Source organism: Arachis hypogaea, chromosome 2 (assembly GCF_003086295.3).
Source record: "Arachis hypogaea cultivar Tifrunner chromosome 2, arahy.Tifrunner.gnm2.J5K5, whole genome shotgun sequence".
NCBI classification, from domain to species: Eukaryota; Viridiplantae; Streptophyta; class Magnoliopsida; order Fabales; family Fabaceae; genus Arachis; species Arachis hypogaea.
In genome coordinates this window covers 92,193,287-92,217,064 of record NC_092037.1, presented here as the reverse complement: position 1 = coordinate 92,217,064, position 23,778 = coordinate 92,193,287, and the positions used below count along the sequence as shown (strand labels likewise).

The 23,778-nt window shown below is 34.5% G+C and overlaps 3 protein-coding genes and 1 pseudogene across 6 annotated transcripts; 1 reads left to right on the top strand and 3 right to left on the bottom strand.

The window, feature by feature from the left end:
* The first annotated feature begins 12,859 nt into the window (after positions 1-12,859).
* LOC114925309 (eukaryotic translation initiation factor 5) lies at positions 12,860-17,500 on the top strand. Of its 4 annotated transcripts, XM_072220380.1 has the most exons (8): positions 12,867-12,967; positions 13,050-13,136; positions 13,245-13,327; positions 14,440-15,216; positions 15,909-15,975; positions 16,074-16,136; positions 16,210-16,449; positions 16,523-17,500. In XM_072220380.1, exon 8 carries the CDS (start codon positions 16,773-16,775, stop codon positions 17,457-17,459), a length of 687 nt encoding a protein of 228 aa, XP_072076481.1. In that variant the 5' UTR covers positions 12,867-12,967; positions 13,050-13,136; positions 13,245-13,327; positions 14,440-15,216; positions 15,909-15,975; positions 16,074-16,136; positions 16,210-16,449; positions 16,523-16,772; the 3' UTR covers positions 17,460-17,500. The 4 variants fall into 4 exon arrangements, with proteins under 4 accessions (XP_072076484.1, XP_072076476.1, XP_072076481.1 ...); XM_072220383.1 differs by having other exon boundaries at positions 12,860-13,136; positions 14,440-14,511; XM_072220375.1 differs by having other exon boundaries at positions 12,861-13,136.
* A 384-nt stretch (positions 17,501-17,884) lies between these two features.
* On the bottom strand, positions 17,885-20,523 carry LOC112728154 (chloride channel protein CLC-f). The gene is made up of 6 exons (XM_025778191.1): positions 20,439-20,523; positions 20,293-20,358; positions 19,695-19,927; positions 19,353-19,565; positions 18,720-18,952; positions 17,885-18,205 (listed from the first exon to the last, which is right to left on the bottom strand). Exons 1-5 carry the CDS (start codon positions 20,521-20,523, stop codon positions 18,731-18,733), a joined length of 819 nt encoding a protein of 272 aa, XP_025633976.1. The 3' UTR covers positions 17,885-18,205; positions 18,720-18,730.
* A 67-nt stretch (positions 20,524-20,590) lies between these two features.
* On the bottom strand, positions 20,591-20,701 carry LOC112765229 (small nucleolar RNA snoR2/U65; annotated as a pseudogene).
* Positions 20,702-22,059: 1,358 nt separating this feature from the next.
* Positions 22,060-22,986, bottom strand: LOC112720004 (dirigent protein 22). Its single transcript, XM_025770789.3, has one exon. It carries the CDS (start codon positions 22,849-22,851, stop codon positions 22,264-22,266), a length of 588 nt encoding a protein of 195 aa, XP_025626574.1. The 5' UTR covers positions 22,852-22,986; the 3' UTR covers positions 22,060-22,263.
* Positions 22,987-23,778: the final 792 nt, after the last annotated feature.

Sequence of the window (23,778 nt, the reverse complement as noted above, 5' to 3'; positions counted from 1 at the left end):
TGTCCTCAATTATGCCTGATGGATATTTAATGGAGCCATCAGCAAGTTGGAGACATATCCGGGTTGGTTTGACTTCATCAGTCAACCCAAGCTTTCTGATAGTAGATGCAGGTATTAGATTGATACTTGCTCCCAGGTCACACAGTGCTGTCTTGGTGCAAGCACCTTCTAATGTGCATGATATCATAAAACTTCCTGGATCTTGAAGCTTTTCTGGTAAGCTTTTCAAAATGACTGCACTGCATTCTTCAGTGAGAAACACTTTTTCAGTTTCTCTCCAATCCTTTTTATGACTTAAGATCTCTTTCATGAACTTAGCATAAGAAGGTATTTGCTCAAGTGCCTCTGCAAACGGAATCTTTATTTCAAGAGTCCTTAGATAGTCTGCAAAGCGGGCAAATTGCTTATCCTATTCCGCTTGGCGGAGTTTCTGAGGATAAGGCATCTTGGCTTTATATTCTTCAACCTTAGTTGCTGCAGGTTTATTCCTTACAGAGGTGGTTGGAGAAGCCTTTTTAGAGGGGTTACTATCAGCACTCTCAGGTGTCTGATTCCTCATTGGCGTTTGAACGCCAGGCTTGGGTGAGGAATGGGCGTTTAACGCCAACTTTTCCCCCTTTTCTGGCATTTGAACGCCAGGATTGGGCAAGGAATGGGTGTTTAACGCCAACTTTTCCCCCTTTTCTGGCGTTTGAACGCCAGGAGTATTCCTCTTTGGGCTCTTACTGTCCTCAGAGGGATTTTGGACAGTGGTTTGGTTATCCTCTGTCAGTTGTTCCTTTTTTGACTTTTTGCCACTTTGAGCAGTGCTATTCAATGTCTTTCCACTCCTCAATTGAACTGCTTGGCATTCTTTTGTTATCTGTTTAGATAACTACTGTTTTGTCTGATTCAACTGTGATTCTATATTCTTGTTAGCAATTTTGGTTTCTTGGAGCATCTCTTTAAATTCTGCTAACTATTTTGTCATCAGGAGTAATTGCTGATTAAGCTCAACAATCTGTTCTTGAGGATTAGGATCAGTAGTTACTGCCATAGCTTCTTCTTTTGTAGAGGACTCACTACTTGAGTATAGATGTTGATTTCTAGCAACAGTATCTATGAGCTCTTGAGCCTCTTCAATTGTCTTCCTCATATGTATAGATCCACCAGCTGAGTGGTCTAGAGACATCTGAGCTTTTTCTGTAAGCCCATAGTAGAAGATGTCTAACTGTACCCACTCTGAAAATATTTCAGAGGGTCATTTTCTTAGCATACCTCTATACCTCTCCCAGGCATTATAAAGGGATTCATTATCCTCTTGTTTAAAGCCTTGGATGTCCAGCCTTAGCTGTGTCATCCTTTTTGGAGGGTAAAATTGATTCAGGAATTTGTCTGATAACTGTCTCCATGTTTTTATGCTTGCTGTGGGTTGGTTATTCAACCACCTCTTAGCTTGATCTTTTACAGCAAATGGAAACAGTAATAATCTGTAGACATCCTGATCTACCTCTTTATCACGTACTGTGTCAGCAATTTGTAAGAATTGTGCCAGAAACACAGTAGATTCTTCCTGTGGAAGACCGGAATACTGGAAATTTTGCTGCACCATGATAATGAGTTGAGGATTTAGCTCAAAGCTGCTTGCTTTAATGGGAGGTATACAGATGCTACTCCCATATGCAGCTATAATGGGGTTAGCATATGATCCCAGAGTCCTTCTGGACTGCTCAATTCCACTTAGGTCCATGATGGAGAAAGGGAATATGATATGGATTCACAAGTAAAGTAATTTTTTTTATTAAAGGTGACCGAAGAATTTAAAATAAAATAAAATAAAATTTCGAAAACTAAAAAAAAATGAGATCAAAACAAATTGAAAACTAAATCAATTAGTTAATTAAAAAAGATTTTGGAATTAGCAATTGAAAAGATATGATTGAAAATTATTTTGAAAAAGATTTAATTTTTGAAATGAGGAAAGAGAAAAACAACAAAATGACACCAAACTTAAAATTTTTAGAAAATCAGACACAAATTTTCGAAAACTTAAAGGAAAACACAAAGAAGACACCAAACTTAGAATTTTTAAGGATCAAGAAAGGACTAAGGACATGCAAATTCAAAAAATAAAAGAAAACAAAAGCATGCAATTGACACCAAACTTAAAATATGAAACTAAACTCAAATAAAAGACTCTAAACCAACAAAAATAAAACAATCCTAATCTAAGCAACAAGATAAACCGTCAGTTGTCCAAACTCGAACAATCCCCGGCAACGGCGCCAAAAGCATGGTGCACGAAATTGCAATCACACTTTTGCAATCCCGCACAACTAACCAGCAAGTGCACTGGGTCGTCCAAGTAATACCTTACGTGAGTAAGGGTCGATCCCACGGAGATTGTCGGCTTGAAGCAAGCTATGGTTATCTTGTAACTCTTAGTCATGATATCAATAATTCTCAGGTTTAATTGTGAAAAGTGGAAAAACATGAAATAATTACTTGTTTTGCAGTAATGGAGAACAGGTTGAGGTTTTGGAGATGCTCTATCTTCTGAATCTCTGCTTTCCTACTGTATTCTTCTTCAAGCACGCAAGGCTCCTTCCATGGCAAGCTGTATGTAGGGTTTCACTGTTGTCAATGGCTACCTCCCATCCTCTCAGTGAAAATGTTCAACGCGCTCTGTCATAGTACGGCTAATCATCTGTCAGTTCTCAATCAGGTTGGAATAGAATCCAGTAATTCTTTTGCGTCTGTCACTAACGCCCAGCCTTCAGGAGTTTGAAGCTCGTCACAGTCATTCAATCCTTGAATCCTACTCAGAATACCACAGACAAGGTTTAGACCTTCCGGATTCTCTTGAATGCCGCCATCAATTCTAGCTTATACCACGAAGATTCTGATTAAGGAATCCAAGAGATATCTACTCAATCTAAGGTAGAACGGAGGTGGTTGTCAGGCACACGTTCATAGGTAAGAATGTTGATGAGTGTCACGGATCATCTCATTCATCAAGTTTAGGAACAAGTGATATCTTAGAATAGAAGCAAGCGTGATTGAATGAAAAACAGTAGTAATTGCATTAATCCATCAAGACACAGCAGAGCTCCTCACCCCCAACCATGGGGTTTAGAGACTCATGCCGTAGAAGATACAATAAGAAACGTGTAAAGTGTCATGAGGTACAGATACAATATCAAAATGTCCTATTAATAGTGAACTAGTAACCTAGGGTATACAGAAATGAGTAAATGACGTAAAAATCCACTTCCGGGGTCCACTTGGCGTGTGCTTGGGCTGAACATTGAAGCTTTCATGTGTAGAGACTTTTTCTGGAGTTAAATGCCAGCTTTTATGCCAGTTTGGGCATTTAACTCCAATTTTTGTGCCAGTTCCGGCGTTAAACGCCGGGAATTCTGAAGCTGATTTGCAACGCCGGTTTGGGCCATCAAATCTCGAGCAAAATATGAACTATTATACATTGCTGGAAAGCCCAGGATGTCTACTTTCAAACGCAATTGAGAGCGCACCAATTGGGCTTCTGTAGCTCCAGAAAATCCACTTCGAGTGCAGGGAGGTCAGAATCCAACAACATCTGCAGTCCTTTTCAGCCTCTGGATCAGATTTTTGCTCAGGTCCCTCAATTTCAGACAGAAAATACCTGAAATCACAGAAAAACACAAACTCATAGTAAAGCCCAGAAAAGTGAATTTTAACTAAAAACTAATAAAAATATAATAAAAACTAACTAAAACATACTAAAAAATGCCAAAAAGCGTATAAATTATCCGCTCATCAGTTCCATAGAACTAACGTATCGCTAGCTATATCTAGTAATCGCATGTAACATCAAAACAAGTTCGAATTTACTCAATGGGATACAAAAACTAGGAAGAGAACAATCATCACGGATAGTGTTCGAAAGAATTCAGAAGGATGCGTAGGATCGCAACTAAGCAAGGATATACAGAAACAGTGAAACATGCCAAAAATAGAATCAATCACATCTTAGCAAGAAAATCTAAATCAGGAAACTTTGATAGAACAATAAAGAAAAAGATGGTGTAAAAAGTCAAAAAAAATTTATGTTGAATCGAAGAAGTACGAAGTTCACAAGAAATGGCCACTAAAGTCAACGGCAATATTCACAAAGATTTAAGAGAATGATTAGGAACACAATCAAATAGGACATCCATCAACAATGGGTAAAACTAAGAGAATCATTAAAAGCATAAATGTTGTCACGTCAAATAAATTTAAGTTGAAACAAAAGATGCAGGGTTTATAAATTGAAGATTAATAGGGGTTAGGGCTAAGGGTTTTTTTTTCCTCAAGAATTTTAGAGGATACCTAGATGCACTATGCATGAGCAAATGGAATGTGGTTGAAAGAGAATCGAGTTGTATTCGAAGGAAAAAAAAATCCAGAGTGAAGGTCTCCTATAAAGTTAATACAGGAATAAGTGGTGCATTACAAATAAGCAGGCTCAAACGACATAAGGAAGTTACTTGGGCCATATAAGGAAGTGCAGGCAAGATCTAGGGCTATCTTATCAAAAATTCAAAGAATGATTAGGGACAAGATCAGGCAGAAGAAGAATAAAATCAAAACTTTTTCAAAGAAAATCCGGAACAAGAACTCTAGGAGAATACTACAAGACATAATGTATCACAACGAAGCAAGTTCAGATTTACATCAAGTTGTTACATAGTTCATGTAGAGAAAAGCAAAGTCAACATCTTTGTTGTTGATAATCTATAGGATGGCCAGCAGCACGATCAGATCGATATATATTTAAGAGATGAAGAAAAAGAATTAAATCGCATTTCAATAAGAATTAAAACAAGGAACTTCTGATATGAAAGAAGAATGAAAGATATGTCAAATTACACGGCACGATTAAAGCGTATACTTCGACACAAAGTAACTCGAAAAGAATACCTAACATTCTCAAACTTAACTATTACCATTACTTAAATAAAAGGAAAGGAGTTTAAAGAACTATTTCTCACATGTTATAGTTTCTAGCCCTATATGCACCATGCTTAATAACCACACCACAAATTGTGACAACGCTAGATATTTTAACTCATGTCATGTTCAAGTACTAAACCAAATACATTACTATCAGATTATATTCCAAAAAAATAAATTATTCAAAAAACACATCTCAAGAAAATAAAAAATAGCCTGCACTGCTGAAACAATAGAACAACATCAACAAAAGAGGTCAATTATATAACCAGTAAAAATAGCATACAACTACTATAATAATTTTCAAGAGAAAGTCAGAGAATACAAATAAAAATATGATCTTACTTCAAAACCTCCCGGTTTTTCACATTAGAACTACCATGTTTATAAACATAGTCAATTCAGATGATGAGATTCATTATATGCACGTCGGTTAAAAACATGTTCCATGTAGATTGCATATACTATCATCCACATGGCCTACAAAATTAAATGAGCAAAATAGATAAAATTTGAGCTAATATAATTATAAATAATTCTGTTAATTTGATTAATGAGTGCTTGGCAACTTGAAGATTGAACCATTTAATTTATTTACGGAATATCTTTCTGAAAATCATCTTATGTAATGATAAGTTTAAAATAGCAGAAAAGAATTAAAACCAAGTAAATTATTCTACTTTAAATCAACTTGGACAAGATTAGACAATCCACAAAGTTGTGATAGTCTACATGTAGTTGTATATACAATTGTTTCCAAACTCAACTTGTCAAATTTTAACCACAGCAAATAATTTTTTTCATAAATTAAAGAGACATAATTAGATGAGAGAGGGAAGGAATTTAAGATATAAATAGAATGAAGTCCTAACTAAATTAAGGTACAATTGTCTGATTCTCTTTTAAGTGTTTTGAATTAGATGCGACAATTACAAACTAAGGTTCAAAAGCAAAAATGACAGATCAATAGTTGAATTCATTAAACACTATATTCTATAGCAATAGAAATTCAAGTGCCAAACTGACCCATTTATACTCCTCTTATGTATTATGTTTACATTGATTATATTGTCCAAACATGGAAAAAATGTAATAAGACTTGATAATTTTTTTCAATTATTGACAATTCTGAATTCTCATTAATGTCCAAATTCAGTACAACAGCTGATCAAAGGAAAGCAATAAATTTATAATGCAATTATTGATCTAAAGCGCAATATGTAGCTAAGTTTATCCTTTTTCTCTTGTGAGTCAGTAGAAAAATTCTGCTTAGCAAATGCAGCCAAATAGTGAAAATTCTTGCAAGGGTGTTTTAATAGTAATCTAGTTTAAATAGTTTTTGTAATTCCAATTGTTTAATAAGAGTAATTAACTATTGGAATCTCTGTACAAGATCTTGGTTAGCAGCTTGAATCCCAAATGAACTACAACAGCAGATAGATACATCAATCTATGGATCAGAAACTACAGTAACTCATAACATTAAGATGGAACTGAGACCTACAAATTATAAGATCGAAGATTACATTTACCTGAAAGAACTATTCTAGAGTGTTGTTAGCTTCACAGGGCAAGACTCCTTTTAGTAGTTTCCATATTAGATAAAAGATCTTTAATGGGGTCTGCCTCCATTCTCCTTTTCATGTTGAAATACTCTAGATTTGCCCGTTCTAATGCTTGAAGTTTTTCGAGTTTCTGCCTACGCATTTCCTTTGTCTCACCCAGTCGCAGCTTTGCAATTCGCTGAGTATACTCTTCATCAATTTTCTCACTCTTTTCAAGGGCAATACGTTTCAACCCTTCAGCTTCTCTTCTTGCATCATCAGCACGTGACTGAAACATTTTAGCCTCTGCTTGTTTGATTTTAACTACACTCTCCAATTCATCAAAACAGAAGTCTTTTGGGACAATACTCATTTGCAGCTCAGGCGCCTGAGTCCTTTTATCATTTTGATCAAAGCTGGTAAGGATGTTTGCTGGCCTTTCTAACACATGTTTCTTCTCCGAATAAGTAGATTTCAGCCGAGAAGCTTTCTGGCTTGGCCCAGCTACCCCTTTGATTCCCTTACTTCGTTCCTTCCCAGATAAGTTTGTAGCTATTGCTAATTTGGAAGAATCCCCATCTGAAATATGGACAACATGTAGGGTAAAAAGATGCAAACACAATTTAGCTTAAAAGCACTAGGAATTTAAACATGAAAAAATAAAATCAAACTTAGGAAATAGCACAATCTGAGATCTGAAATAGTATGCTTTATAGGCAATTAGGCATGATACAAATATGAAAAACTGCAGTATTAGATTTCCTGCCTTCGACTTAAATTCATGAATAGAGTTCAAATTACATAAAATACAGATCTAAGTGTATAACACAATGGCACACTGCAGCAAAATAAATTATCATACTCAGATTCATGACGTGCTCAAGTTTTCATAATTCACTCAAATTTGATTTGATTTATATGATTTGATATTAGTTGTTAATTTTGACAAATTGTTGAACTCTTATTTTATCTACATATGTTTCTGAAACTGTGAATGCAATTTTTTTAATAGAAAACTTAATTTAGATCACAATAGTTTCATTTTTCAGATGCTGCATAGTGTCTTAATGCACATCTAATTTCATTAAAAATAAATCCTTGATTAGCTTTTGATGACAGAAAAACAATTAGGTTGGTAGACCCTCTGATTAGATATATCTTCTAGACTTCTAGTTGAATACTACCAAGTCACATGGTGCACTCTTATGGACAAAAAAAATGAACAAATGAAACTTGCTTTCTAAACCGACATGGAATGCATAGCCTACCTCTTTGACGAGATCGCTTAGTGCAGAAACCCCAAGGCAACCTACAGCAGTGTATACCATATATTATTTTTTCTCTTTCAAACGGCAACACACATCTATCATAAATCTGAAAAGCACACAATTCATTACAAATTCAATCATGTGGATAAGATGGTAGCCAAAACTTGTTAATAGAGATACAAACAAATCAAGCTTATCTACACATTAATTTGATTAAGTTTCAGGGACTGTATTGAGGTTGGGATTAAAATGAAGAGATGAATTCAAAAGCCTTAAATACATCATAAAACAATCTGAATTCTACTGGGTCATAAAGTTAAAATGAGTCCATGAAGATAATGTTAAATTTCACATTGGAGAAAATGATAAACCTATTTATATCAGTTGCCTTGTTGGACCTTGAAGCTTTCTTCTTTCTCTTATTCCTTTTCTTTTGACCTCTAAGCCTGTGGTCCTTATTATGAGAGTCTTCATTTGCTTTATTGATACCTCCAGCTTCACTTTGTCCCAAAGAATTCCGAGAATCAGGTTCCACCAACTCTCCTTCTTCAACATCAACCATTTCAACATCATCACCATCATCATAATCATTGTTAATGATATCTAGAATGTTCTCTCCACCTTCCATATCAAACAGATAACCTGCACACAGGGTAACCAAACTGTTATTCATTTGAACATATCAACAAATAGATGGAGCGCAGAACATTCAGGTCAGTGATAACAATATAGGAATAGTAACAATATTATGATAAGTGAAATAAACAATGAACTAAAATGCGAAATCCATGAAGTTACGGAGATGAAATAACTGAGCAGAGTAAAAAATGGAATGATGAGCTCTGTTCACCTTTGCTTTGCAGAGTGCCACTGTTGAGGAACAGAACAGAATAGAAGAGTATTGCCGTAATGGCGTAGGTGCAAGAGTGGGCTAAATATATAATTGTGCTTAAATCATTTAACTTGAGTTGGTCTTCTCAGTTCTTATATTAACTCCTGCTTATTAATTAGTTGTATATATGTATGTAACTTGTAACCCCAACTTTACTCAACTACTTTCATGGATCCTTCATCACATTCTATATAATCTTTATAAATAATGAACAAAAATTTCACTTATTATTGTCTCATATAGATTTATCTAATATCTAACATTATTGTTATCCTTACCTTATCAAATAGAACACTTTTCCCCTGGGTAAGTTACTAGAGAAGCATGTGACTAAAATTGTGATCTTAGAACAGAGTAGTTGAAATAAAATAGGTGCATTGAGTGAATTTTATCACTAGAAAAAGTGCAAAAAGAATAAAAAGAAATTTGGAGTGGATCATACTCAATTTTCCTTCTTTATGCTCCTAGATAATAAGTCATTTCATATTTATTTGAATATGTTGTATTCTTGTTTTCAAAAAAAAAAAGACCATAGAAGGTTATTAAGTCAGAGAACTTTTTTCCATAACTCTTGGTTGTCATATAAATAACATTCTTATGCACTAATAGCTCTTAGATTTCATAGAATTTAATTAACCAATAATTTTAATCATAAAAAATTGAGTTCATTTTTCCTATTCCATTCTCCTAGAATTTATTTAGTACCTAACATGTTAAAATTTTAAGTTCAATCATGGAGAATGATGGCAAAGAGTCATATAAGGATGCTGATCAATCGGAGGATTTAAGTGTTAAGTATGAATGCAGTTCCGATGAAAGTGATGATATGGTGGATGTAACTGTAAATGAAGCAAAGGCAGATATAATTAATGTTGATGGTTTTGAAAAGTTGATAACTGATTTGACCATCGAAGACATATGGGGACTGGTGTTTGATACAAAATCTCAAGTTTGTGAATTTTATGCCAAATATGCCCAGTGCTAGGATTTGTGTCCCGAAAAGACTTAAAGACTGTGGATGCTAATGACAACATTCATACAAGACAATTGGTTTGCAATAAAGCAGGAGAAAGACATTGGAAGCACCTTAAAAGGGACAATTGACAAAGGGAGCATAGGACAATTACTCATGTCAACTGCAAGGCGAGGATTTGTTTCATTCGTCACTATAGAACGGGTAAGTGGAAAGTCAGTGTCTTTGAGAGTGAACACAATCATCCACTGTGTCCACCTAAGTACAGACATCTTATTGACGCGAATCGTGGGCTTAATGAGGCCAATAAAACACAAGCAGACAGCTTGCGAGCATGTGGTGTTAAAACTTGCCACATAATGGGTTACATTGTTTCCCAAAAAGGTGGATACGATAAAGTGGGTTTTACCAGCAAAGACTTACATAACCACATTAGTAAGACTAGGCGTGGCAAAGTGAAAGACGGTGATGCATTTGCTGCGTTGGCCTATCTATTGTCCAAGGCAGACAGTGACTCGTTATTTCTAGGAAAGTTCACCTTAAAGGATGGTAGGTTGGATAATTTGGTGTGGGCTGATGGAGCAAGCGTTGTTGATTACGAATGTTTTGGCGATATACTCGCTTTTGACACCACTTACAAGAAAAATGTCTACAACAAGCCTTTAGTCATATTTTCAGGGACCAACCACCATGGCCAAACAACTATCTTTGGATGTGCCCTGCTCTCAGATGAAAGGCCCGAAACTTTCAAGTGGGCACTAAAGGAATTTTTGGAAATCATGTCAGGAAAACTACCCGGAGGCGTTGTGACAAATGGAGACCGTGCTATGAGAGAGGCTATCTTAGAAGTATTTTCTGGTATACCACACCGCCTTTGTTCATGGCATCTCCATCGTAATGTGGTACAAAATAAAAAAAAGAATTTTTTGGACGATTTTAATGTATTATTGTATAGACAGTTTACCGTACAAATATTTGAAGAGAAATAGTGCGAGATCATATCCAAATACGAACTTGCCGAGAAGGAATGGGTCTAGGGCATTTATAATGACAAAGTGAAGTGGGCTACAACAAATTTGAGGGAGCACTTCTTTGGCCGCATAAGAACTACATCACAGTGTGAGGGAATTCATTCATTATTGAAGAACTATGTTGACAATAAAATCAATCTCCTTGAATTCATGCATAAATTCAGTGAAGTACTAAGACACTACCGAAACAACCATCTTACTACTGACTTTGAAACCTTTTATAAGTTTCCTGTTTTGACTACATGCTTGAAAAGTTTTGAGAAACAGGCTGCTGAACTTTATACTAGAAATATTTTTAAACTTGTGAAAGATGAGATAGAAGCAGCAGGTGCCTTAAATGTGACTGAATACCCAAACAGTGGAGACATTGTTGAGTACAACACGAGTGAGTATTTTACTCAGCAATGGCAATTTAAAGTATCTTACAATAAAGACAAGGATCTGTTTGCGTGTGAGTGCAGGCTATTTGAGACTCGTGGATTACCGTGCTCCCACATCTTTGGGGTCTTGAAGCATCGGAAAGCAAAATGCGTCCCTATATCTCTTATCCTGAAAAGCTGGACAAGAGAAGCAAAGAGTGATTTTATATGCTCAATTGGCAAGCAAGACTCCGCTGATGATATAGTGCACACACTTAGATGCGGTGCAATGGCCTCAATTTGTTGGAAGCTTTGTGATATTTCTACAAAAAATTCAGCCGACTATAGGAAAATCTCAAGTGAGTTACTTAAGCTAATTTCGAAGGTGCAAAATAAAAGTGATGCACAAGCGAGGCTTTCCCCCACGTCAGCGCTAATAGGTGATCCAGTTGTTGTTAAGTCAAAAGGTGCTCCAAGAAAGGTTCCGAAAGGCCAAAAAAGGCGAAGATGTTCACATTCTAAGTCAAGAAAGCATTTCATCAGGACATGTCCATTACTAGTCAACGAGGACTCACCTGCTGAATACTCAAATACGGAAGATAAACTAACGGTATTAATATAATGCCTTTTTTAATTTGGTACTTTATGCTTACCTATTATTTCAGTGTCTTTTGTAGAACTATTAAATAATGCAATATTGAGTAATTTTTTATTTGTTTAGCAAGTTGAAGAATGTGATTCTAGCAAGCAGACTCGTTCTCAGGACACAAGATCAGTAGAAAATTCACCCTTGCACAATAATAATAATTTTAAAGTAAGCACTTGTCTATATTATACCATGTATAAAATTTATCATCATTTCAATTTAAATTTGTAACAAATTATTCACTTAGTGCTTATGTTATTTCTTTTTTTTCCAATAACAAAAAAATTAAGGCTAGTGAAAGCAAGAAGTTTGTATCTAAATTGACAGCAACACCGAAGATTAGAGCAACTGGCAGAAAAGGTCGACAGAAGGTAACATTTTGCATATCTAATCATTTATATTAGTGTGTTCAAGAGGGAAAATTAATAAATTATATTGACTTCAGATTGTTTTAATCCAATAGCATAAGTGAAATTGAGAAAATAAGGGAGAGTGAGAGCAAGACTTTCAAAAGTCTTAGTTGACTCTAGTTTGTCTTGTTGGTTTTTTTTAAATTTTGTATCGCAATTGTTTGAAAATTCTAATTTATGTTCAAACTGAAGAGATCACTATAACTCAAGAAACATTAAAAGAAAAGACCAACACATCAGAAATAGTAGTGTCGGAAGTTACAGGTGCACCCACAACCAAAATACCAGGATCGCCGCAATATCCCATGCATCATTATCCAGTGGTCCATCCTTATCGACGTTATGGTGGAGTCCTCCCCATTCAATTTCATCCTATTCAAAATGGCACGGCGTACTTCAACCTTTATCCTTCAACTGCCGGAATTACATCATATCCTCAGTGTTTCCATGTCTCGTCTTATTCTAGTCGACCCAGTGATACGAATACATGGGTTGGACTTTTGCATGATGTCATCAACAGCAAAAAGCCATAGACTTATAATCTATATATTATACTTTAAATTTTCTCCATTTTTGGTTTGTACTTTGTATTCGTTCGTTTCTATCAATATATTATTATTATTATTATTATTATTATTATTATTATTATTATTATTATTATTATTATTATTATTATTATTATTATTATTATAAAGAAATATTTTATTGTTATAAATGTGACACATTCTTGTACTCATTTTAATATTTCATCATTGCTTTTATTCTCTAATTTTTTGTGACGAAAACAACAAACATAATCGAAGAATGACCTCTGAGGAAATGGGTACCTCTGGGAATATGGGTTCCTTTGATGATGCAACAGTAATCGAAGAATGACCTCTTCTTCAGGTTCCTCTCTTTGTCTCTCTCTCAAACTTCATGTCTTTTTGCCTTGTCTATGATGTTAGTTGCTACTTTGGCTTTTTTGCAGTTTCTTGATCTTATTGTTTTAAGGCATACACTTCAAGTTATACTGATACTTAGTGAAACATAAGAGTATTCATTAACAGTATTTATGGTAAGAGGATACATTTATAGATAATTATTAAAAAATAGTTTCCATCTTTTTCAAGAGCCTACACAATAATCTAGAGGATTTAAGAAAAATGATTCAATTTGATTGCAGCTATTACTTTTGGGAATCCTTGGGATATTGATTTCGAACGATTGTCAAAGCTAACTACTATGGCCCAAGGACTTCAATACCAGGTTACAACATTTGTTCTTAACTACTAGTGAGTTAGATGGTGTAGTGAGAATTAGTTACTAATAAAATTGTAAGAATTAGTTGGAATCCAATTAATGATTGTTTCTATGTACAAATTCATCATTCCCCTATTTCATCACGTGAAGAGTGCAAATCATACTAGTGATTCCATCTTACATGGTCAATTTCGGATGAAGAAATTGCTTTGATGTTGAAATATTTGATAAAAATCGGAGTGGAGATGAGGATACTGTGATCACTTTGTAAAAAGAGCAAATCATCAATGCCTAAATTATAGAGAAAATTAATGTTGTATGCTTAACTTGTATGAAAAAATAAATCAAATGTATGTTGTACACATGGAAAAGATCATAAGTATTATTGATGATTGAAATTACCAACAAAATTCATGTAATCTATAGGCACATATAATCAGAAACATACCTTATAGCGAATATATAACTAAAACCATAGTACTTATAACACAACATCATGCATAATCCAAACATATACATGAACTCTAGCAACACTTCAACCACACAAGGGACCAAAACAAGACCCTTTATTCAAAATAAAAGGACACAACAGTAAAGAAAATCAACAAACTGAAGACAATAATAGTAAAAAACGTGATATCATAATCTTCAATATTCTGAACTGAGCACAAACTTTTCTCATTCTTCTTCCGATTCTGATTCAGCATTTCGAAGCCAATCAATGAATGGTTGAGCCTTCTTCCTTATCTAAGAGTCCTTCTTATTTGGACGAGGTATTGGAAGATCGTTCATTCTATGACTTTGAGACCACTCCAAATTTGATTTCTTCACAGTTTGAATTTGAAGAACCAGAAGGCCTTTCCACCCTCGAAGCTGGATCGTAAGATCATATAATTAGTAGTTATTGATATGAAATTTATGCAATTATATAATATTTTAATATAGCTTCCTCGATATTTAAGAATGACGCGGGTGTGTGGGTTACAAGTTGAATGATAGCTTGTTTTGAAGATGATCATTTTAACATAAAGCTAATATTATGCACTAATCTTTTTCTTCGTTCTTTCTTTTATATTTAGGTAGTTAAGCCTAATGTGTAATTATTCAAATTTTATTAGGTGGATGATGGGGTTCGCATGAAGATTGCAGTCTCACTCGTGTCAAAGAATCATAATATGATCAGCTATAAGGTCAAAAGAAATGCCATTGAAAATCTTAATAAGCTGTATGATAATCACCATCGTGATGATTATGAATTCCCACAAGATTAAATTTACAACATAGGATATTTTTTATTATTTTTGTTTTTATTATTTTCTTGTGGGCATATGAACTGTCTAGTGACATACGACATTATATTTTGTTTACGTTTGTGTTGGTATTTGTTTGCCGGATTATTTATGTCTCCATTTGACTAGAGATATAAGTATTATTATTTTTAAGGGTGGGTTTTTCTTGACCATTATTATTACTTTTATGTTTTATGATTTTTCCGCTAGTGGTGCTTATTATTATGCCATTTTGACATTATGATTGATTTGATCATAATTAGATAGATTCAGATTCAATACATATTAGCTAATATTAGTATCTTTGATATATGAATTGAGCTCTGTTGGGATTTGAAGTGAAGATTTTTTCTTTTACTTTTGTTTTATCTTATTTAATTATTAGCTCTAAGGGATATTTTTTTGCATTTTGATCATTCCCTCTTGATGTGGGAGTTCTAGTGCAAGTGGGGTTTTCCCTTTTTCTGGAGTTTTGAAGTGGAAGTAGGAGTTCGAGTGATTTGGATTATACCCGAGAGAAGGGGCTGGTTGATGCAGCTTTTGTTTAAATAATTAAAAGTTCATTTATGCTCAGTTTTCAATATGCTGCCTGATCAGGGAAAAAAGGTAAAGTTACTCAGCTCATATGTATATTTAGATTCACATGTATGTATCTTAATATGTTTTGTAATTTTTGGGGAGGAATCTAGTGGATGTTGAGGGGTAGGGAATGATACGTGTGGTGACTTGCCGAGGTATCTATTGCCTATGTATGAATTTATACTCTTTTGGTGATTGAAATTTAGTTCTTTTATACAATCTAGTATTCTATTTTTTCTGTCTTAGTTGTGTACTGGATATGGGGCTTGTGTGTTTGTTTAATAAATAATAATTTCTCTTGCAAATGTTTATGCTTCCTTGCCGTATGCTAGATACTTTAGTTGGATTACAATCTACTTATGTATCTTTCACTGATCTATTATGTTTCACTCAGTAAATCACTATTGCCTGAAACCATTTGCTTTGGCCATTTTGCTCTTTTCTCTCAAAAAAAAAAAAAAAGAAGCAGCATGGAAGAGGTCAATTGTCAGTATGAAGATAACATATCCTCATAGACCAGAATCAACTGAAAAAGATATTGATTGAAAATATCCTTTTATATTTTCCATTCCCTCCCCCTTTTTGAGTTAGTTTGGAAAAGTACATTCATATTTTAGGATTTGTAGGCTTAGCTGTAACATCGTTTACTTCAATTAACTGTATTGACCCTAATAATGTCTTCTAATTTCTACATGTTTTGGTATTTTATTTGTATACAGGCTTTGGACTCCCATAGATGGTGAATTTGATGACTACATCATTAATCCAAAACCTAGTGGCTATCAGGTTAGGCTTTCTTGTTCATACTATTATAAAATTTAAATGATCATCTTGTATGCTAAGCATAATAATAGTGCTAATGATTGTATAATTTAAATTTGCAGTCCTTGCACACTGCAGTACAAGGTCCTGATAACTCATTCCTTGAAGTACAAATAAGAACACAGGTGCCAAATGATTTTAAATGGGCTAATTCTTTATACTTTATTTCTTGACATTTTATATTATTGTGTTTACTAGAGGATGCATGAGTATGCTGAACATGGAAATTCTGCACCTTGGCTGTATAAGGAAACTGGAAATCCTTTGTCATCAATAGACAGCATGGATAAACCTAAAACAGAAGAATCCTATTTCTCCAAGGATATAGAAGATGGGAATTCTTCGGATATTTTGTTAAAGTAAATATAGGTCATTGAAGCCTGGACATCAAGTCCTCAAGGTAGAAGGAAGTCACTTACTTGCTGCTGTAATCATGAGGTACATAACACTACGCTATGTTAAAAAGCTGACAATACTATTTGTGGCTCATAAATTTTCACCACCTTTTCAGTGTTGAAAAGGATGAAAGAGAATTGTTAGTTGCTGTCAGCTTTGGGCTTGCAGCTTCTGAAGCAGTAGCTGACAGAAGATCTTCTTTCTAGATTAAGCGATGGGAAGCTTATGCACAACAAATTGATGAGAAAGAGGAGGCCCGTGATGAAGATGATGATGGTGATGATGATGTTCAGTGGCAAACGGATACATCTATTGATGCTGCTCGTCAACGTATCCAAGAACAGTTAAGTGCTGTGACTACTGATATGGTCATGCTCTCGACAAATGAACCAGAGAAGAAGAAGAAGAAGACAGAAAGCAAGGGTTCTGAGAATGGTGACACTGTGAACTATGCAACTGTGGTCAGGAAAGTGAAAGCATATTTGAAAAAAGGTGTTGCAGTGAAGGAATTGCAGTCACATATTGCTGCATTTCCTGTATCTGCTCAGGAGAAGATGAATGCACTTCTTGAAGGATTATTTGATGGTGTCGAAAAAGCGTTTGGAAAAGAAGCTACCAAGAGGAAGAATCACCTTGCTGCTGCAGTTCCTGGAGATGACGAGGGTTTGCAGCTGTTATTGCTCAATGCTGTTGAGGAGTTCTGTTACAAGAAAGGTAGCAATGCATTGAATGAGGTTGCACTTATTCTGAAAGCCCTATATGATGTTGATTTGGTGGAGGAAGAGCACGTCGTGCATTGGTATTCAAAGGGACTGAAGGGTGATAAGAAGGACTCTCAGATATGGAAGAATGCTCAACCATTTATTGATTGGCTTCGGAATGCTGAATCAGAATCGGAGGAAGATGAGAAAAGTTTGTGCTCAATTCAGAATATTGAAGATTATGATATCACGTTTACTTACTGTTATTGTCCTCAGTTTGATGTATTTTCTTTACTGTTGTATCCTTTTATTTTGAATAAAGGGTCTTGTTTTGGCCCCTTGTGTAGTTGAAGTATTGCTAGAGTTCATATATGTATCTGGATTATGCATGATGTTATGTTCTAAGTACTATGGTTTTAGTTATATATTCACTATAAGGTATGTTTCTGATTATATGTGCCCGTAGATTACATGAATTTTGTTGGTAAGGAGGATGGTGATGTTGTGGCGATGGAAGGAGAGGCGTTTGGCCACTTCAACCGTTGAAACTATGTGGCCTATGCTCGGAGCTGCATACAACACTATTCTTTCTTCCATCTTTCTCTTTCTTTCTTTCTTTCTTTCTTTCTCTCTCTCACACACACTCACTCCTCAACTATCTATATTGTTCATATTTGTTGACTTGACTTTTAGTGGTACAAAAAAGGCTTATAATCATATATACATGTTAAATGGTTAGGTGAGTAACAGATTGATTATTAACTAACACAAGAGTATGCTTTTAAAATCCCATTGTATTCGATATTCATTTGCTTCTTTCTTATAGTTACTTTACAAGACGCACTTTGCTAAATTATGCAAAAGAATCTCAGCTTAACTTGTCACCATTGTAATTGAGACACTAAAATATACATCAACTTATATAATCAGTCTTCACTCATAACATGGCTTTCAAAATGGTAATCAAGGAGATCCATGCCACCTCCTTACTGTTTCTTTGGTGAGGGTAACCAAGCTAATTCCTGTTTGCAGTTTCCACAGCCAAATGGTTTTCTCTCCTATTTCGATTCACTTCCTTCCGATGGTTAATCTCTTTCCTGCAAAATATCAAATGCACCATGAATATCTTCGGCTAAAATAATTCTTATAATTTCATTCAGTATCACATGAAAAAGGTATTTAAACATTATCCAATTGCAGTAGTGGCCAAGTATCATACCACTAAATGGGATTAACAACATAGATCAAATGGCATAACAATTATGTTCAAACCACAGAAAGAAAAATTCACTTATGATCATCTAGATCTCCTCTAGTAAGAAAAAAATTTAAAGAAAGAATATGTATATATATACTCGGCAACTAAATATGTTTGATCAAACATTCACGAACACACATGGCAATGAAGAAAGATCTATAAACCTAAACTCAAGTCTTGACATCTACAGAAATATGTTGCAGCACTACAACATTTTAACTGACTAACATACATAGTTTGCGTAACAAAAATGATCTGCAAGTATTTTATGTGCTGAAATGAGAAACCCAGCTTTAGTGATAGGTAGGGAAACAGAAATTAAAGTATAAACAAGTATTAGATAATAAGTTAACCTGAGACAATGTCATAGTGCATCATAATGAAGAAGACCAGCAATTCTCTGCTTCCTCTCTCTATTGCAATCTCCACCGCGTTTAACCACTGGTAATTGCTTAATGCCCTTTGCTTCCATTAACTTCTTGGCCACATCCAAATTGGTATTGGGATAACAGGTTAGAAGTCCATGCTCTCGTCCACGATAGGTCATGCCCCGAGTACAAACAGAGGAAACCAAGCATGTATTTGCCTGTCAAATATTTAATTTGAAATATTATTTGAGACAAGACTAACCAACAGGTATTGTAGACAGTATAACTGGGATTTTTCAAGAATAAATCAATTGACATTTTTATCACAGTAGTATAACAGAAAGATCCAGGCATGAATTTCACTAATGTATTTGTTCATCACTGCATTTAAAACCCATTCATCAAAGCTTTAATATATCATTTTAGCAATTGTATCCCTACCGAACCAAAACATAGAAACCATTTATGTTATGATTTTATTCTGAAATTGGAACCCTCACTTATTTTCTATTATCATGTATTGTAAAATGAAAGAATAGGGGGGAAAATATACTAATCCCAGAATAATTTGCAGAATGATTTTTAAATATATAAAGAGCAGAAGAACTTTCTACATACATCCACAAATCCTGAATCCCTCATAGAAGTGTCACTAGACTTCTCGGGAAGACACCTTCTGATGTCACCATATGTCCGTATTCCTTCCAGAAAACCTTCTTGATCGACCACTAGCACACAGTTCTGGTGGCCATCATGAATGCATTGGATTGCATCTTTCAGGGTTGCAGATGATGAAACCTTCAGATAGCTGCCAGACATGGCCTGAGAAACCTGAAAAGAGCAATAATGACATTAATGAAGGCATAAAGTTGATGGACAAAAAAAGGATCACATGTCAGCATTCTGTTGGATAGTTAACAAGAGAAGGATTATTTTTATTGATTAAAAGCTTTTATCAACCTTAAGATTTTTGAGATGAAGTTTCTTGTCAATTGCTTCATGATCAGCAGCATCACCAACAACAGAGAGTTCTAAACCATCAGCAGCATTTGCCTGTCTCCAGTTACCTTCATTTTCATCAGCAGGTGAAACTAGAGAATATCCTTTAGGTGAGTTTCTTGTATCAAATTTATTGTCAATTTCCTTCTTCCGGTTTGTCACAGAGGGAACCCATATTGCTAATCCAACAGCCCCTAGGTACAAAGTTTACAGTAACACAGTACGACAACTGTAATCAATAAGAATTACAATAGGACAAAGTACTCCCTTTATAATAAAAATATTATGTAAAATCAATAAAATATTATGCCATAGAGAAACAATTTTCTTCTGCCTTGCTTTAACATAAGATACAGGGAAACAACCAATGAGAAAATGAGCATGTAAGAATATACCAAATATCTTCTCTTGTTCAGTCGAGGTAAAAGAATGCAGTTTGCAAATTTTTCATTTTGTTAAACATAAGAATAGGAGAACAGCAGAAAACTGCACATGTAACTAACTTGCAAGACATAAAATAAACATTTAAAAAAAGGGAGTTACTATTGATAGAACCAACTAACCTCTTCAGCTAACACTTCATTGTTTTTCATTGCATTGAGCCAAAAACCAGGTACTCCTTTTTCTACAAAACCAAATCAAAATGTTATCAGTGAATGAATTGAAATGCTATTTAAAGAAAAGGTGTGATCTTGTAATTAGTACCTTCATCCTCTTCAGCACCTGTAGTTTTCTCCTCTGCTATTCCTTCAACTTCAGTGACACCATTAACTATCTCAAAGCGCTGCATCCATTAAGAAATGGTTGAGGGATATAGATTCTTTTTCCTTTTTTTGGTAAAAGGATTACATAAAATAGAATGTAATCACATAAAACGGCTCCGCAGATCACAGTGTATTAAGACCCGCAGGTTCCTATCAAAATGTGAAACAAATGAACATTCTTGCTCTTGGTCCAATCATAAGACTGGCTGTATTTTCCTTTTGTCAATTGGGGTTTTGGCTTGTTTGCTTTTATTTGATCCAAATACCCGAATGGGGTATATGTTTAGTTTACAATTTTTTATTTTAATTCATTCAGGGGAAACAAGCTATCAGTTGAAGTATATCATGCAAAAACAAACTGAAATCATGAAGCAATGTACAATATGAAAACTGTAGAGATAAATATAATAGGGGGTGTTTGAGCAAGACAGCAACAAATTGTAAGCCTGGTCATATGAAAGCTGTAACATACACAAGTAGTGCATAGAAAACATAATAGGGGGTGTTTGAGAAAGCCAGCAACAAATTCAAGGTTCGATGATAATCAGTAACAAATTCAACTCTGATGATTTTTAGCAAAGAAAAAAAAATTAAACTCGGTGATTATTCAGCAAGACAGCAACAAATTCAAGATTCAATCACTAACAAATTAATTGATTACCAATTCAACATCATCTCAAAATACAGGGAGAAGGGAATCTAGGAAAGGGAGAACAGGGAAAGTGATGATGCATGGACTTACCAAGTGCGACTGGGTGACGAAGAGGACCCGGCCCCAAAAGAGGACGAGCGACGAAGCAAGTGACGACCCTACGACGGTCCACGATCCACGGCGACTCGCGACGACGAGTAATTGAAACCAGAAGACGACAAGCGACAATGATCCGACGAGTGCTTCTATCGCCGGTGAGGAGGAGCCCAGGGAAGGCCGCGAGACGTTGAAACGCCGGCGACGAGAGGAGAGGAGCAACGAGACGCCGGTGAGTGTGAACGAGTAGAGACTCTAGTGAGACCGAGAGAGACTCTAGTGGCAGTGAGAGAGAAGAGAGAGTTTGAGTCTCAGAATTGGGAATGAGAGAGACGTTCGTTGAGAGTGTACTGGTGAGAAACCCAGGAAGATGAAGACATGAAGCTCTGTTCTTTTTTTTCTCAGTTTTTAAGATGATATTTTTTTGGTATGAACAATTAGAGATGAGGGTTGCGTGAGAACCAACAAACAAAGAACAAAGTGATTTTGTTTAGTACTTTTTAAAATTATTTAATTTTTTGGTATGAATAATTGATTAGGATTTATGAAGAGATAAATGATTTTGTTAAATGTATTTTTTTTTGTTTTTTAGATTATTTAAATTTTAAAATTATAAAACTAAACAATTTAATTAATTAAAAAAATAATTTTTGTCTAATATATACAAAAAGAGTATTTAAGTCTTTTTATAAAATTAAATAAATAAATATTTTTTATTTTTATTTAATTAAAAAAGTGTTTTAATAAAAGTATTGATATAATATATATTTGAAAAAAAATTAAATGCTGATGTGAAAAATAAATTCCACATACCTTATTATAACTTGTCCATATTATATTATAAATGTATCAGTACGTATAAATTTATCATCATACTGTAACAAACACCTTATTTTTGTGATATTCTTGATTATTGACCCTAAAAGAACTCGCTCACAATAGCAACTTCTATTTCCAATCAACCATAATAATAAAAAACACAAAGCAAGAACACGAAAAAAAGATGCATGAATCATCATCAACGATGAGAAACAAAAACATCGTACTGAACAAGAGTATCCCCAGAAGCCGCATCAAATTTCAAAGTCCTCAATTCAGCATACCCTTTTGCAAACCTAAAAACCCCACTTCCACCAACAACTGGAATCTCCCTCACTTTATTCAAAGCAACGTTCCTTCCAACAATATCAATGGTGCTTCCATTGTACCTCCCTTCATAGAATACAAAGCTTTCCACCATTAAAAGATCAAGCTCGGTTTCCGAAACCGAGACATAGAAGCCATGAGCTCTTCCAATAACCTTGGAGGTTAAGTTTGGGCCTATGGTCAAAACATTGTCTATTACCCTAACCAAGCCAAAGCTGGAACTTGTGTTGAACTTTGGAATTGGTTGAACTATTGGGATTGAAGTTGCGTTTGGTCCTCCAACTATGTCTTGCCAATAGAATCTGAAGTGGGATAGTGTTCGTTCTTTGTCTTGGCCGAGTAATTTTCGGTCGATAGGGTTTCCGAAAGCGGGTTCGGCTTCTATGGTGGCTGAGGAAGTGAAGGTGTAGAAAGAGAGGAGAAGAAAGAAGAAAAGAGTAAGGGTTTTTTGGGTGATCATCTTTTTTTCTGTTTTATTATAGTGTATAGTTCTATTGATTGATATAGTAGTAGTAGTAATGGTGGGGTGAGGAGAGTATAGGAGGAGGAATAAGAGGAAGAATTTATAAGCAATGGATTTAGGAGGAATTTAGGAGACCAAGTGAGTTGATGAGTTGAACAATTTGACCTAATAATATTTGAGTATGTTTTAAATTTATACAAAAATGTTTGATAATAAAAAAAATTTAGTCAAAAATAGTTATAACTTGTCTTGTTTAGTATTTTATTAATTATTATGATAATTAATGAATATTAAATAAGACAAGTTCTAATTTTTTTTTGTCTTTTTAATATTATTGAAATTTATATATGATTTGTATGAAAAAAATGGTTTTGGTGATTTGCTCCCCAAAATCGCTATTCACAATTCATAGGGGAATAACTAGAAGGAGATGGAGTATATGAAAGCACGCATATGAACCATTGGACCATTTTGTAGAATTTTACTGATTTGGAAACCATATTCAATTCTTTTAGCCTTAAAATAATAATGATAAGTTTAAGTAAAATAAATTAAGTAATAAAGAAGGATAAACTTAATGTATGGTAAAACATCACATTCATCAAGTTAATTAAATTTCAAGTTTTGACAAAGTTTTATACTATATATTTTGTTTTTAGAGTTGAAACTACTCAATTTCAAATAGATGATTACCTCACAAAGTATTAAAGTAGTGTTTTTTATTTTTGTTTTTTTGTTTGTGTTTTTTTTATTTGTCTTTCTCTATGCCAACGGTTTTGTTTTTCTTCCTATCACACATGCCCAGACTAAACCATTTGGTAAACCAAAAGGGTTTTTTTTTTTTAATATTTGCTTTCAGCAGTATAGGTTGTTATTGTGAATTGTTGTAATTGTATTATTATAATTATTAATTGTAATTTAGCC

What these genes read in the sequence shown, in the direction of transcription:
- LOC114925309 (XM_072220383.1), top strand. Translation starts at nt 16,773, where the DNA reads ATGGTCATGCTCTCGACAAATGAACCAGAGAAGAAGAAGAAGAAGACA.
- LOC112728154 (XM_025778191.1), bottom strand. Translation starts at nt 20,523, where the DNA reads ATGCAGCGCTTTGAGATAGTTAATGGTGTCACTGAAGTTGAAGGAATA. An exon ending in AGTGTTAGCTGAAGAGGTTA is followed by an intron (nt 19,928 to 20,292) that starts GTTGGTTCTATC and finishes CTTTGTACCTAG; the next exon opens with GGGCTGTTGGATTAGCAATA. An exon ending in TTCATCTCAAAAATCTTAAG is followed by an intron (nt 19,566 to 19,694) that starts GTTGATAAAAGC and finishes TGCTCTTTTCAG; the next exon opens with GTTTCTCAGGCCATGTCTGG.
- LOC112720004 (XM_025770789.3), bottom strand. Translation starts at nt 22,851, where the DNA reads ATGATCACCCAAAAAACCCTTACTCTTTTCTTCTTTCTTCTCCTCTCT.